The sequence below is a fragment of the Eschrichtius robustus genome, chromosome 14 (genome assembly GCF_028021215.1).
Source record: "Eschrichtius robustus isolate mEscRob2 chromosome 14, mEscRob2.pri, whole genome shotgun sequence".
NCBI lineage: Eukaryota > Metazoa > Chordata > Mammalia > Artiodactyla > Eschrichtiidae > Eschrichtius > Eschrichtius robustus.
In genome coordinates this window covers 11,728,202-11,743,891 of record NC_090837.1, presented here as the reverse complement: position 1 = coordinate 11,743,891, position 15,690 = coordinate 11,728,202, and the positions used below count along the sequence as shown (strand labels likewise).

Here is a 15,690-nt window from a genome sequence, read left to right as displayed (position 1 = left end):
AGGAGTCTCGTTATGCCTAAAACAGAGCACTTGGTATTTAACAGAAATATACATTTGAAATATTTGAGGATGAAATGCTACGATGTCTTAGGAATTGCTTCAAAATAATCCAGGGAGGATGGGGTAGGGGGAGAAGATTAGCCAGAATTTGATACTTGTTGAATTTTTGTGATGGGTACATAAGGGTCCATTATGCTATTCTCCCTACCTTTGTATAGGTTTGAAGTGTGTGTGTGTCTGTGTGTGTGTGTCTGTGTGTCTCTGTGTGTGTTTGTCTGTGTGTGTGTCTGTGTGTGTGTGTCTGTGTGTGTGTGTGTGTGTGTGTGTGTGTGTGTGTGTGTGTGTGTGTGATTGTCTGGTCCCAGTCACATCTCTAACTTTGCCCTCACTGGTGATTGAGAATAGCCTCCCAATAAGCAAAGATCATAAAATCAACAAGTAGTTGGTTACCCCATCTTCTCCAGACTAAACAATACAACCTCAATTTTTTCAACTTATGGATGGGTAGGATTAGAAAAAACAATTTTGAAACAGCAATGAGACATTACTTCAATAGCATTGATTATCTGTACCTTCCTTTTCCTTATCCAACATTGTTTAAACATATTAAGGGAAACAATGGTGAGGTTCTTGATCAGATAATAATGAGTCAATGTCTGCTTTTTACTTATAGTTTTGATTTCTGAGTTCTGCTGGAAAATGGAAATGCCATGATAAAATGAGGCTTACACACGACCCATTGGCAACACTGACATCTGTAGATGTGACATATGCTCTCCAGTTCACCGTGACCCTTATGTCTCCTCCCAAGTATCCTGCCCCTGGCCTATTTTTCTTCTGTGGGTTCCCTTCCTGGTCCCAGAAAACAACTGACTGTGTGACCCCTGGAAATCACACAGCCTCATCTGTAAAACTCACATCCCTTTCTGATGTCACTTCAGAAAAATTTCATCTTAAATTAGGCTTCCTTGTCATTGACATGATTCTAACTCTGTATTTATTTCAACTGAAAGTATGTATTTTTAAAAACCAAGCCTGCCCCAAGTTTCTTAGCTCATCACAAGTGGATTCACTAGTAAAGTGACTTTACATATTTTTTATTAAGTCACAGATTTGCTGGAAACATTTACCTCTCACAGTTGTCATTCCTGAAGATGCAAAACCACAAACTCTGCTCTCGTAAAGTCTGAGAGGGTTATAAACGGGTACACTCTTCCTAAAGGACCATTTGGCCATAGATGAGAAAAAGCTTTCCAAGCACGCAGTAATTCTACTTCTAGGTATATTTCTTAAGGAAACAAATAAGAATGCTTTACAAAGACTTCATTTCAAAAGTAGTCACTAAGGCTGTGTTTATGAGAGCAAAAAACCAGAAATAATCTAACTCACTAAAGGGGGTTGTTTAACTCAATTATGCTACATCTTTATGCTGGAGTGTTACCAGCCATTTGAAATGCTATTTAAAAAATGGTTTTGGCAGGGAAAGACATTCATGTCTTAAGTCAAATTTTAAGAGGAAAAAGAAATAAATAAGAGGAGACTATGAAATAAATAAAATATAGTTGTTCTTAAAAGTCATATGAAAGTACATGTTTGCATGCAGAAAAACCTATAAGACTCTATAACAAGATGTTAACAATGTTGATCTGTGGGTGGTGGGATTATAAGTGTGTTCATTTTTCTTTTTGATTAAATGCATATTCTATTTTTTTCTAGAGTGAATATCCTTTGCTTTAATGGCTATAAATGTCTTTTAAATGACTATTTTATTTAATGAGTTCCATTTCTGAAGTCAGTGTGAACGATTCATTACCTGGCATGTGTAACCTGAAGAGCCAACCGAGTACCTGCAAGAGCTCCAGGGAAATGTCACAGAGACCATCACATACAACCACAAAGGGTGTGGAAGGAACTTCCAGCTCTAGAGTTCCTAACTGCATGGCAGCCTGAACCTGGGGACACGTTTCTTTAGTTTTTAGCAGAAGCAAAACAGTTTCCTCCCCAAATGCCCCCATCCTCTTAACCAAACAAATGATCGTGGCAGCACTATTCACAAATAGCCACAAGGTGGAAACAACCCAAATGTCCACTGACGGACAGATAAACAAAATGGGTTTATCCATACGATGGAATATTATTCAGCCATAAAAAGGAATGAATCATTGATACATGCTACACCATGGATGGACCTTGAAGACATTATGTTCAGTGAAAGAGGCCACACATAAAAGGCCACATACTGTATGATTTCATTTATATGAAATACCCAGACTAGGAAAAACCATAGCAACAGAAAATAGATTAATGGTTGCCAGGGGATGGAGGGCAGGAACATTGAAATTGACTGCAAATAGGTACAAGGTTTAGTTCTGGTTTTTTGGTTGTTGGGGGTTTTTTGTTTTGTTTTGTTTTGTTTTTGCATGTGTGGTAATGGAAATGTTCTAAAATTAGATAGGGGAAATGTTGCATAACTCTGCACATATATTAAAAAGCATTCAATTGTATACTTCAAAAGAGTTTAAATGGTGAATTTTATGTTATGTGAATTTTACCTCAACTTTTAAAAACCTAAAAAAAGAAACGCTGGGGTGGCTATATTAATATCAAAGAAAATAGTTTTCAGAGCAAGGAAAATTACCAAGGATAAATAGTAACTTTACATAATGATGAAGGGTGAAGTCGCCAAGAAAACAACCATCCCAAATGCATATACACTTAACAAAACAGTTCAAGATACATGAAAGCAAAAAGTGATGGAACTACAAGGAGAAATGGACAACACTCCCCTCTGTGTAATCAATAAAACTTGAGAGAAAATCAGCAAGGATACAGAGGACTTAACACTATCAACCAACTGGATCTAATTGACATTTATACAACACTGCACCCGTCAACTGCAGAATTCACATTCTTTTCAAGTATACCTGCTACATTCACCAAGAGAGAATATGGTCTAAGTGATAAAATAAACCTTAAACATTTTAAAAGAATTATAATAATATAAAATGTGTTCACTGATATAATTGAATTAAACTGTTAGTCAAAGATAACAGGAAATATCCCCAATACTTGGAAATTAAATGACATCAAATATCATTTAATTTGATGAATATATGCATCAAAGAAAAAGCCTCAAAAGAAATTATAAAATACTGTGAGCTAAAGGGAAATGAAAATATAATATATCAAAATTTGTGGGATGCAGTTAAAGTAATCCTTCAAGGGAAATTTACAGCAACAAATACTTATATTAGAAAAGGAGAAAGGTCTCAAATCAACAATCTAAGCATCTGCCTCAAGAAAATAGAAAAAAGAGGAGCAAAATAAACCCAGAGCAAGCAGGAGAAAGGAAATAATAAGAAGAACAAAAATTAGTAAAAGTTAAAACAGAAAAATAGAGAAAATAAATGAAGCTAAAAATTAGTTCTCTGAAAATATGGCTAAAATTGATAAACCTCTAGCCAGACTAACACAGAATACAAGAGAAAGAATATACATTACCAATATCAGGAATGAAAGAGGTGACACTACTATACACCCCACAGACACAAAAGGATAATAAGGGAATAATACTATGAGCAACTCTCCGTATGTAAATTGAACAATTTAGATAAAATGTACCAATTCCTTGAAAGCCACAAAGTCCTAAAATTCACCCAATAATAAATTAAAGAAATTGAAGTTGTAGTTTAAAACCTTCTGCAAAAAAATTAAATTAAAATAAATCTCTAGTCCAGATAGTTTCACTGGGGAATTCTACCAGAATTTAAAGATGAAATAACACCAATTCTACACAGTCTCTTCCAGAAAACAGAAGTAGAGGAAACAATTCCTCGTTAAATAAAACTCGTAAAATAAAACTCATTTTATAAGGCCAGTATTACCCTGATACTTAAACTAAACAAAGATGGTATGAAAAAGGAAACCACAGACAATATCCCTCATGAACAAAGACACAAAAATCCTCAACAAAATTGTAACAAATCAAATCCAGCAACATATTAAAATAATAGTATAGCAACATATTAAAAGGATAATATTGCTTTTTGGGTTTATCACAAAGCACTGTTTCTCCCAGTCAGATAAGCATAAAAATATAAAAAGTGGCATCTAACCTTGCTCTACCTCCTACCTAATAAAAATGAAGCCCCTGGATGCCCCACTTGATGGGTTCATTTTTATACTTGTCTATTCGCCTCATTGCTCAAGCGCATGCCACCCAACCCTGCCCAAGGCACCATCCCAGTGCCTTTGTGGATGGGCACAAAGAGACACATTCATGACTATTTCTGATGGGCATGATACTCTGGGTAGGATTGGCGCACAGGCAAAGGGAAATTTATCATCACCAGAGACCCCAGAATCCAAAATTCTATAAGAATGGAACTCATACAGGACAAAGCAGGGAGACAGTGGCTGCAAAATTTGGGTTGGAGACTTGTCAGGAATCTGTGGCCATGGCTATCTCTTGTCTCTACTTGGTAGGTTCCAGATCTAAATGCAAACTCTACTTGAGACTTTTGTCAACCAAAGGAAGGACTGGCCTTATTCGCTCTCCTCCAAAGAGTAGAACCAAAGGATAAAAGACATCAGAGTGTAGATCCAAGTCAACAGAAGGAGGATAATTCTAACCTTTATAACTCACCCATATCAAAAGGCTGACTTATGAAAGGACTTGAATAGACATTCCTCCAAAGGGGCTATACAAATGGCCAATCAGCACATGAAAAGATGCCTACCGTCATTAGTCATTAGGGAAATGTGAATCAAAACCACAACGAGATACCACTTCATACCCACTGGGATGGCTATAGTCAAAAAACCAGGAAATAGTAGGTATTGCCAAGGATGTAGAGAAATTGGAAACCTTGTGCATTGCTGGTGGAAATATAAAACGGTGTAGCCACTGTGGAAAACAGTATGAAGGTTTCTCAAAAAGTTAAGTATAGAATTACCATATGACCCAGCAATTCCACTCCTAGATACATAACCCCAAAGAATTCAAAGCAGGGAATCAAACAGATACTTGTACAATAATGTTCATAGCAGCATTATTCACAGTAGTCAAAAGATGAAAACAACTCAAGTGTCTATCAACACAGGATGGATAAACAAAACATGGTCTATCAATACAATGGAATATTATGCAGCCATAAAAAGGAATGAAACACTGATACATGCTATAACATCGATGAACCTCAGAAACGTTATGCTACGTGAAAGAAGCCAGACGCAAAAGACACACAGTGTACGATTTAACTTACATGAGGTAGTACCTAGAACAGTCAGATTCATAGAGACAGAAAATAGAATAGAGGTAACCATGTGGCTGGGGTCAGGGGGAGATATTGTTTAATGGGTACAGAATTTCTATTTGGGGTGATGAAAAAGTTCTGCAGGTGGATAGTGATGATGGTTGCACAACACCGTGAATGTCCTTAATGCCACTGAATTGTTCATTTAAAAATAGTTAAAATGGTAAATTTCATGTTATACATATTTTACCACAATAAAAAAAAATGCATTTTTTAAAAGGTTGTTTTGTGAAGTAGTGCTTGCCCCAAATCACAAAGCCAAAGCTGGACACTGGGCAGGAGGGGGGCCTACACAACCTCTTAGGGTCCTCTGAAGCACTTGGGTATCACAGCTTCTGACTTTTCTCTTTACCACACAAGCTTGAGACAAGTTCAGGAGTTGTAAGGCCCAACCCCATAACTGGCATTTTGTTATCCAACTTGGAGTTTATGACGAGCAAATGGTTTAAAGACTAAAGCCTGCTAGGCACTGATGGGAAGTGAGTCATCTGTGAGCAATTCGAAGATGCAGACCTGGTATGAGAATCTTGTTCGCTTATGTCACCTGCAGCCCAGCAGGTGTGCCATTATCCCATAGAAGGCCTCCAAGGGCTTCGCCTTCTCGCGTCTTGCTGTCTTCTCCCTGCTTCTCACACACTGGGGGCTCAGTTAACAATGACAGAATAAATGAACTGGCACCTCCCTGGACGGCTGAAACACCCCATCCACCGCTCAGGGCTGAAGCACCCTAACCTCCCTATGACAAGCTACAGAGAGTATGATCATCAAAACCGCCAAAGCTAACAATTATTAAGCATTTGCTATGTGCCGGGCGCTTTGCCCGGCTTTTTAATGCATGATTCCATTGAATCACCGTAACAACCCCATGTAAAACACTGTCCCAATTTTATAAGCAAGGAAACTGAGGCTCAGGAAGGAGAGCTCATTTGCCCAGGGTTACTTAGCTAGTAGGTCCTGAATTCAGACTGGGATCCAAGCAGTCTTACTGTGTAGCCCACACCCTCCCAACTACTTGGCTCTACTGCTTCGAGCACCCACCCAAATTTCCAGGGACTCAATTATGTTATTATTTCTGAGTCTTCATCTCATTTTTTTCCTGGTCCAGGGAAATCGAAGGCATCCATCTTTGGAACGCATCCACAGGTCTAATCGATGGCTGCCTAGAAACTCCAGGGGGCCCATGCTTTCAGTCTTTATCAAGAACAAGATTTCCATTACGGCAAAACACAGAAATCACCTCGATGCTCAAGAGCTGCGCTGACCAAGTGAAATATACAGTGAGCTGCCTGTGTCACTTAAAATGTTCTAATAGCCTCAGGGAAAAAATAAGATACAGGTGAAATCAATTTTAACATAGTTTATTTAACCCAATATATCTAAAATAGCATCATTTCAACATGTTGTCAATGTAAAAGAATACCAATGAGATATTTTGCATTCTATTCTTCATTCTAAGAGTTTGGGATCTGGCGGGTATTTTATAATAATAGCACAGTTCAATTAGAGCTCGCCACATTTCAACTGATTAATAGTCAATGTGGCAAGTGGCTGGCATACTGGACCTCTCAGGTCTAAAATGCCTCCCTCTGGGGACTTCCCTGGCTGGTGGTCCAGTGGGTAAGACTCCACGCTCCCAATGCAGGGGGCCTGGGTTTGATCCCTGGTCGGGGAACTAGATCCCACATGCATGCTGCAACTAAGACCTGGCACAGCCAAAAATAAATAAATAAGCCTTTTTTAAAAATAATAATAAAAAAAATAAAATGTCTCCCTCTCTTTTTCTCATCTTTCCTTGTCTCTGTAGATGCCCTACTTTGTCTCCATCAGTTCTGTATTTCTCTTCAATCATCATCTGGCACGGTCACCAATGAGAGCACATGAGTGACAGTATTCCATCGTTAGGATTCTCATTAATCCCACAGCTCTCACCTCTGATCACATTGCCCTTATCACCTATGCTTCCTCCTTCGCCCCTATTTGCTCTCATCTTTGCTTTCTTTTCTTCCAGGCCAGGCCACCTCTGGGGACTCCGGGGAGGAGCAGTCAACCTCCAACCTCTTCCTGGATCCATGGCTGCCTGAATTTGCAGTTTGGGTCAGATCAGTGACTCTAAACCTCAGTCCACTGGCTTGTAAAACAGGAACAACTACAGTTACGGTCACTCCCCACTGGAGAGACATTCCAAGGGTCATAGAAACCCTGCCCAAGAAAATCACGCTACACTCTGCCTTTTCTCCCACTGTTGTCCCTTTTCCCTCCCCACCCTTCAGCTTCTCCATCCTCCCTCCCAGCTGCCATGTCCCCCTCGGCTTCCTCAGCTTCGGAACACCTTCCATTCCCCAGCTCCAGAGCAGCAAGGGGGAAGGGAGGTCCCAAAAGGTGGAGCCCGGCGAGGGGGGTGGAGAGAGGAGCCCAGAAAATGACCCGTCCTCAGGGAGAGGAGGAAGAGCCCTCAGTGTCCTGCCCATTGGAAGAAGGATAAGAGCTCCCTAGTAGAACCCACCCTAAAACCCCAGAGCGGGTAGAGAACCCTTCAGAAATAACTCTTGCCGCTGACTCAGAAGTTTGAGACCACGTCCCACCCATGTCTCTATGAGAACGAGGCAGAGGCTGGGTCGCCGCAGGCTGGGTGCTGTGCATGGAAAACCATGTGCTGCTCTCACCAACACAGGTTCCCAGGTCCTTCCCAAGTGCAAACAGGAAAGACGAGATTTGGGCCTAAGACAACTGCCACCTTAACCCAGAGCTCTTGGTCATCAAAGCACAGGCAACCAAAAAATAAAACAAAACATAAATCGAGACTGAGGATACGGAGAAACGGGCCCTTTCCCACACTGTGGGTGAAAGGTAATTTGGCAAAACCTATCAAAAGTCCAGAAACTTTGCATATCCTTGGATCCAGCAATATTCCACTTCTAGGAATCGAAGACAAGGATTACTACAAGCCACTAGGATGTCTACTACAGTATTATTTATAATAATGGAACATGATAAACATACACATCTGACAGAATTAAATAAGTTAGATAAATTATGCAACGGCCATGTAGCACTATGCAGCCATTAAAAATACTATTTAATAAGATGAAAAGATGTTCCTGACATGTTAAGTGAACCTCATATCTCTAGCCTTCCTCAAATCTCCAGGCTCACATACCCAACTGTCTACTTCACAAACGTAAATGTCTAAACAGGACTTCATTGTCAAGCCCAACCTAATCCACCCCCGGTCTTCACACTTCAAATAATGACACCGCCATTCACTTAGTTCTTCGGCCAAACACGTAGGAATAATCATTGGTTCTTCATTTTCCTCCACCCCCAACATCCGATTCATGCGCATCCCCCATGCACTTGACCGTCTGAGACCAGCCACTTGCTCCATCTCCCCACCATCACTCAAGTCAAAAGCACTCATTCCTGGCTTTGACTCCCATACTAACCTCCCAATTTGTCTCCGTGCTCCCATTCTTATTCCCTATAGTCTACTTTCCCTGCAGCAATCAAAAGGAGCTTTTAAATAAGTCAGTCCCCCACCCTTTGCATAATTAGAACAAAGTGCAAGTATCTCAGCCAAGCCCTCTCTGACTGGGGCCCTGCGTCTGCCTCCCACTTGTGCCCCTCATCCCTTCCTCGCTCACCCTGCGCCAAACACAGTGGTCTCCTTGCTGTTCTCAAAACATGTAGAACGTAGTCCCACCCAAGAACTTTGCACCTGCTGTTCCCTCTGACTTGCGCATTCCCCAGATATTTCATGGCTTGCTTCCTCAAGTCAGTAAAACCTCCCCAAGGGGGCCTTTGCTGATCATCCCATGCCTTCCTCTCCTTCCCATGCTCTTTTGGTTTTATTGTGGATTTTTTCCATAGCTGTGATTCAGTTATATTAGATTGTTCACTGGCCCCCAATGAACCACACCTGCTGGAATCCATACCCTTGGATACTAAGTCCCACATTGACGATGGGCTCAACCACATAATTTGCTTTGGCCAGTGGGACGTTAGCAAAAGTTACAGAAGCAGAGGCTTAAGACAGGCTATGAATTGGAGCTTGCCTTCTTGGAACACTGCTGCTGCCACCATGTAAGAAATCTGGACACTGTAAATAAACTGTAGTTCAATGAAAGAAAGAAAGAGACAGAGAAAGAGAGAAAGAAAGGAAGGAAGGGAGGGAGGGGAGGAGGGAGGAAGGGAGAGAGGAAGGAAGGAAGGAAGGGAGAAAAGAAAGAAAGAGAGAGAAAGAAAGGAAGGAAAGAAGGAAGGAAGAAAGAAAGAAGGAAAGAAAGAGAAAGAAAGAAAGAGGGGAGGGAGGGAGGAAGAAAGAGAGAGAGAGAAAGGAAGGAAGGGAGGGAGGGAGGGAGAGAGAGAGGAAGGGAGAAAAGAAAGAAAGAAAGGAAGAAAGAAAGAAAGAAACAAATCTGGGCTGTCCTGCTGGAGAGGCTATGTGGAAGAGAGCTGAGGTGCCTGAGCCAATCACTAGCCGACCACCAGCCACATGAATAGGGCCATCTTGGACCATTCAGCCTCAGTGGAGCTGCCAGATGACCACAAGTACTGGTCTGCAAGACCAGCCGAAGAACTGCCCAGCCAATCCCAACCCACAGCATCACTGAAAATAATGCGTTATTGTCTGAGGTTTCCCAAACTTAATTAAGTCTAGGTATGGTCTCTCAGACCATAATCTGTAATTGAGATGGAACAGATAAAGAACAAATAATTGATATGTGATGGCTAGAACACCCTTGCTGTATAGGAGATTCTGTTACTTAGCCATCCCCCAACCCAATCCTGATATTTACCTCCACTTGTAATTTAACCGAAATAGAACCCAACTCAGTACCAGCTGCACGTGGCCAGTGCCCACCAGCCCCAGTGCCACTCATTCACCTTTCAGATGGCCTCTGTGCCTCCAGGTTCATTTCTCACCCTATAAATCAGGGATCAGCAAACTACAGGCCACGGGCCAAGTCTGACCCACCACCTGTTTTTTTCAGGCCTGAATCCTAAGAATAGTTTTTACATTTTTAAATGTCAAAAAAAAAATTAGAAGGAAAATACTATTTCGTGACACGTGAAAATTGTATCAAATTCGAATTTCAGGGACCCTAAATGAAGTTTTATTAGAAAACGTTTATTTCTGGGTTGTCCGTGGCTGCTTCAGGCTACAACAGCAGAGCTGAGTGGTTGTGATGGAAACCACATGGCCCACAAAGCCTCAACGATTTACTATCTGTCCCGTTACAGAAAAAGTTTGCTGGTCCCTGCTGCAGGCTGCCATCAGACTAACCTTTAAACAACTTTTTAACTGTACTCACTCCAAAACCTTTGAAGATTTCTATCTCCCCTCTAAAAGGGATGAAACTTTGTTTGTCTGACTTCCCGATACTAAGTTACACTCCAGGAGTTTGTAACCTGAATTCGTTTCCTATGACACTCTACCAGGTACTCTTCATTCTGGGCCAGCCGGTCTGTAAGCTGCCCCTTGAAGGCAGGAGAATGCCTCCATCCGGTTTTTTGTTCTGGCCCAGAGAGCTCCCCCATCCCGCTGCAATTTAAACCCTCCCCATATCTCACTCCACTCAGGGTCCCCAGCTCCCCAGTCAAGGGTGCTTCCCTAACCACTTCGTCACATGTTTCCCTGGGTGCATTCTATGGAACATCAAGCCCAAGAGATGTCTCTGGAAAAAGGAAACACCGCAGACGCTACCCTCTCTTGGAGTCACAATGTACAAATACAGCACATTAAAGGCTCTGAGAAGTCCTGCAGTCAAGATACCTATCTCTTTTGCTTACCTCAACCTTTCCCAAATGTGTTAACCATGGGATTTATTTTGTCTTCCGAATACTTGTTGACCACCAGCATCTAGTACAGTGCCAGGATTTCAGTATTTGTTGAAAGAATGATAATGCTAGGGTTCTATAGAACTAGGGTTCCACAGAACATACTTTGGAAATGCTGCTCAAGATCCTTCTCTCCCTCCAGTCTGAGCTGTTCCCTTCCGTGTCATCTACTCTACACCATGTAATGCTAATCATCACCATCAAAGAAGCTATCATTTATTTAGCACCTGCAGGCACTGGGCTACAGATAGCGTTAGACCCTTGAAAATCTCACCTCTTTTCATCCTTACCACCACCTCTGAGGTAGGTAATGTTATTCCTTCACTGCCATTTTGCCAAAAATGAAACCATGGGTCAGAAAACTTAAATCACTAGGCCAAGATAAAGTAAGTAGGAAAGCTAGAATGCCAAACTACATCGGTCTAACTCCAAAACTCATGACCTTTCTTCTCTGCCAGAGGAACTCCTGGTAACATACTGTGGCCAGCGCTGCTGGCTGGCCCCCCAATGTCCCTTCATGCCTTCTTCCAGGCTAGCACAACCCTGATTTTGTATGGAGTAGCAACAGGTCAACCCAGGAAACAGACTGCAACTATCTAGACCAGTCATGATGGCATCCCCACTGCCTTGCAGCTCGGACAAGCGACCTGACCCAGTTGTGGCAAAGAAGACATAATGAAACATCACCTTAGGGGTAGGAAGGAGGAGGTGTCCTGCGGAAGCCAAACAAAGACATGAAGCCTTTATTCCTTCCTATTCACCTGGTCCCCCTCTTCCCTACCTTGAACGTGGGTGTAATGGCTAAAGCTTCAGGGGCCATCTTGTGGCCATAAGGAAGAGGCCATGAGAATTCACAAAGACATCAGCCCCAATGTTATTAACTCACTGAGCCAACTCAAGCAGCTACATACCTCCAGACTTCTTGCTACTTGAGAAAAATAAACCATTAATTGCTTAACCACGCTGGGTGGATTTTCCATTTCACGCAGCTGAACACATTCCTAACGGACCCACGTGCTGTCTCCCATATTACTGTTTGGACTTTATCATTATCTCACATACACATGATTAGCCTTGTCTCCCTCATCATGAAAGTACGCTTCTTGGAGACTAAGTCCATGTCAGATGTTTTTTGTTTCCACAGGGGTATAGGCAAGGTTTTCAGGGATGGTCTGTTCAATTTACTACTTTCTTTAGTGTTTGTGAGCAGGGAGATGTCATCATCTAACAGCTGAAATATGGCCTCTATCTCCTATTAGATTAGTCTTTCTCAAAGTGTCAATATGAAAACATGCATCACAAACACCTGGACTGTTTACTAAATGCAGATACCTAGGCGCCCTCCAATCCCAACTGAATTAGAATCTCTAGGATTAGAGGCTGAAAATCTGCATTTTTAATAAGCTCCCTCAGGTGGTTCTGATATATAAAATTTGACAACTGCTGGGATTTAAAAACAACAACAACTGTGGATCCAAAACCTATGTGAGGTTTGGCAGGACTTGGCTGGACCCTAAGGCATCAGCCCCTCCTCAGAGGTCCCACCCTAGCCCTAGAGACCTAGAAAGCCTAAACTGGCATAACTGCTCAAGATCCTTTCTTGGGCAATATGGATAAAGTCGTGGGCACACTCTGTGGCATACTGGGATTAGGAAACTAACAACAGATGCATTCCCAGTAACTGTCACTTCCCACCATACCAATGCCCACATCCCCCAGCTTAAAAAGAAAACCACTATGCAGAAAAGAAGCAATGGAATCCGTGGCGCACTGCAACAATCACCATGATCCAGGGGGCTCTCAGAGGATGGAGCATGTTGAAAAGAGGAAAAGAAAACTGGAGAAACTTACATAGTAATACACAAACTAGCATTTGGGACTCCTGACTCAGAGGAACAGAAGAGACCTCCGGTGGCCCTTTTGGGTTATTTATTTCCAGCATGCAATTCTGAACAGGATCTTCTCTTGGGCACTGCTCAGACAGAGACAGAAGGCTGGGCCAGGGCATCCCACACTTTTTCTTCCATCAGCGGAGTCCTAGCCTACACGGTTCTCCAAAGCTCCGAGAAAGAAAATACCTGTGCCTCCCCACAGAATTCCCACGCCTCTGCTACCCCTTGATACTTACGTTATTTCATTTCTGACGATCATTTTCCCAGATGACAGGTGCACACAGAGATGCATTCTAGGGGAGCAAACAGTATACTCAATACACACACACACACACACACACACACACACACACACACACACTAACTCCACTTTCAAACTGGTGACCTTCCTGCCTGCTGATATGCGGCCAAATTTAAAACCACGGAGGAAAAAGGAAGACTTGAAAGTGAACCAGAGATAGGTGCTCATCCAGACTAGAACGGGGGCACAAGGGCTAAAAGATTCAGTAGGGATTAAAGAGTTCAGGCCTTGGAAACACACGGGCTGGAAACTAGTGGCCATCCCAGCTCTGCACACATCCGCCCCACCACAGGGAGAACCACTTTCCTTTGCTCCCAGCCCCATGGCCACCACCCTCAGCAAGTGCCAGCTAATGGGAGTTCCCAAATTTAATCAAGCCATGCGTAGCACGGGGCCGGTTGGAGGGAGGGATGTGAGTCGAACCCTAGAGATGTTTCGAACAACGTGGATGCTCAATGATTACGTGGACGCCAGGCATTTTCTAAAGCTCTTGAAACCTTCTTCCTTTGACCAGATGGCCTTCGGAAGAAATAATTTCTGCCATCTTCTTTCTGAGTAACTTTGCATCCACCCCCCCCCCCCACGAAATTGCTTCAAACTCCCCCTCAAGTTCTGTTGGAGAGAATGTTACAACACGCCAAAGATAACTCCTCCTCCCGACCCCTTTTTTCACGGTCCCACCAAGATTTCAGAGTATTTTCCCACACAACCTGTGTGTGCTGATCCAGGGTTGTTTTGGGGTTTTGGGGGGGTTTGGGGGGTTTTTTTGTTTTGTTTTTAACACGTTTCAGGCCTGCAACAGCTCCCTGCATCAAAATGATTTGATTGGAAATGGGTAGCTCAATGGGGAATTCTTTTTCATGCATCTTGCCTCCTGACATGTATATTACTGAAAACAAACAAGTAAACAAACAAACCAAATCCAAGGAGCAAAAGGGGGGCTGGGAAGGAGGCCGAAAAAGAAGAGGTCTATCTTTACAGGCAGCCCCATTCTGCGAGCAAAAAGCACCTTTTGACCACCTGCAGAATGCGCAAGGTCACGTGGGTTCTCTGCAGCGCCTTAATGTCTTACCCAGCACACAAGCAAGCCCCCGTGGCATATAAACAAATTCACAAGCGGAAAAAAGGGAGAACTCACTCCTCAAAGAGGAAGCGAATGATAACCACAGCCGCAAGAATAATAATAAAGAATAACAGTTACTACTACTCCTCCCACCACCCAGCCAAGCGCCGACGACAGCAGTACAGTAAAGGGACACCCAGTGCAGGCTTTGCAAGATAAATCACAGAAGACCAAATCGTGCCCACCTTGCTACCCTCCCACCGCCCCCCCACCCCCAACAAACAGAATCAAGGGAAAGGGGATGGTGGGGGAGAAGGGGGAGGGAAGGAAGGATGGCTTTCTTTCCACAGGCAACACCTACCTCCAGGGTCCGGATTTCTTTTTGTGTGAGGTCGTTGGAAGTAGCACATTTGGTCCTAAGCCCTTCCAGGTTGGAGATGCTCAGGTCTATCATGTTTTGGACCAACTCGCACTGCTGTAAGGCTTTTTGCAAACTCAGAGGCTGCTGCTCCTCGCTTTTCGTCATGTTTTCCTCATCCATCGCTTGCTCTGCAAGCCCCCTTCCCCTCCTCCTCCTCCTCCCAGAGAGAAAAAAGGGGGGTGTGGGGGGAGTAGAGGTAGTCTGCCCCCTACGCCTCTCCAACCACTGCGACTTCTCAACAATGTCTCATGAAGAAGAAACCCAACATCTCACACAGGGTTGAGGGGGTGGGGGTGGGAGGAGGGGACAAGAGCCAAAATTTATTATTTTATTTTGGGGTGTCAAGCAGACTTCATGAGAACGTCTCCTCTCTCTGAGTCTCTGGTCCCTGAAAAGGAGAGATGCTGCTTCTCAGAAGCAAACCAGGTGATGTGATGCTGTCTGTACACTTAGGGAGGAGGAGGAGGAAAAAGAGGAGGGGGGGAGGGAGAGGAGGAGGAGGAGGAGGAGAAGGAAAACAGCGCTCACTCTTTACACACCGGCTCCGTGAAGGACAAAATTATATATTTTTGGCTGGCTGGCTTTTATGTCAAAAAAAATCTGGTTTGCCCCCCTCCCAGTTGCAGTGACACGGCATTGTCCACCGTTTGTGGTGCTTTAGCGCGTTCTCAAGATGCTGTCTGCATTGCTCCCGCGGCTGCGGCGGCGACTGCGGCTGGTTGCTGGCTCGTCGTCGCGCTGCTGCTGCTGCCGCCGCCGGGCTCCGAGGGTGACGGCTGCTGCATTCGCTCCTGCCTCGCTCCACTCCGACATCTTGCCTGTCAATCAAGGTGGGGGGTGGGGGGGAGCAAGGGAGCGCC

The 15,690-nt window shown here is 43.4% G+C and overlaps 1 protein-coding gene across 1 annotated transcript in view; it reads right to left on the bottom strand.

Annotated features, from left to right (window-relative positions):
* KSR2 (kinase suppressor of ras 2) overlaps positions 1-14,950 on the bottom strand; it is a 391,791-nt gene extending 376,841 nt beyond the window's left edge. Inside the window, exon 1 of the mRNA XM_068563176.1 lies at positions 14,771-14,950. Coding sequence (XP_068419277.1) covers positions 14,771-14,950 — 180 coding nt within the window. The remainder of the gene's footprint in view (positions 1-14,770) is intronic.
* Positions 14,951-15,690: the final 740 nt, after the last annotated feature.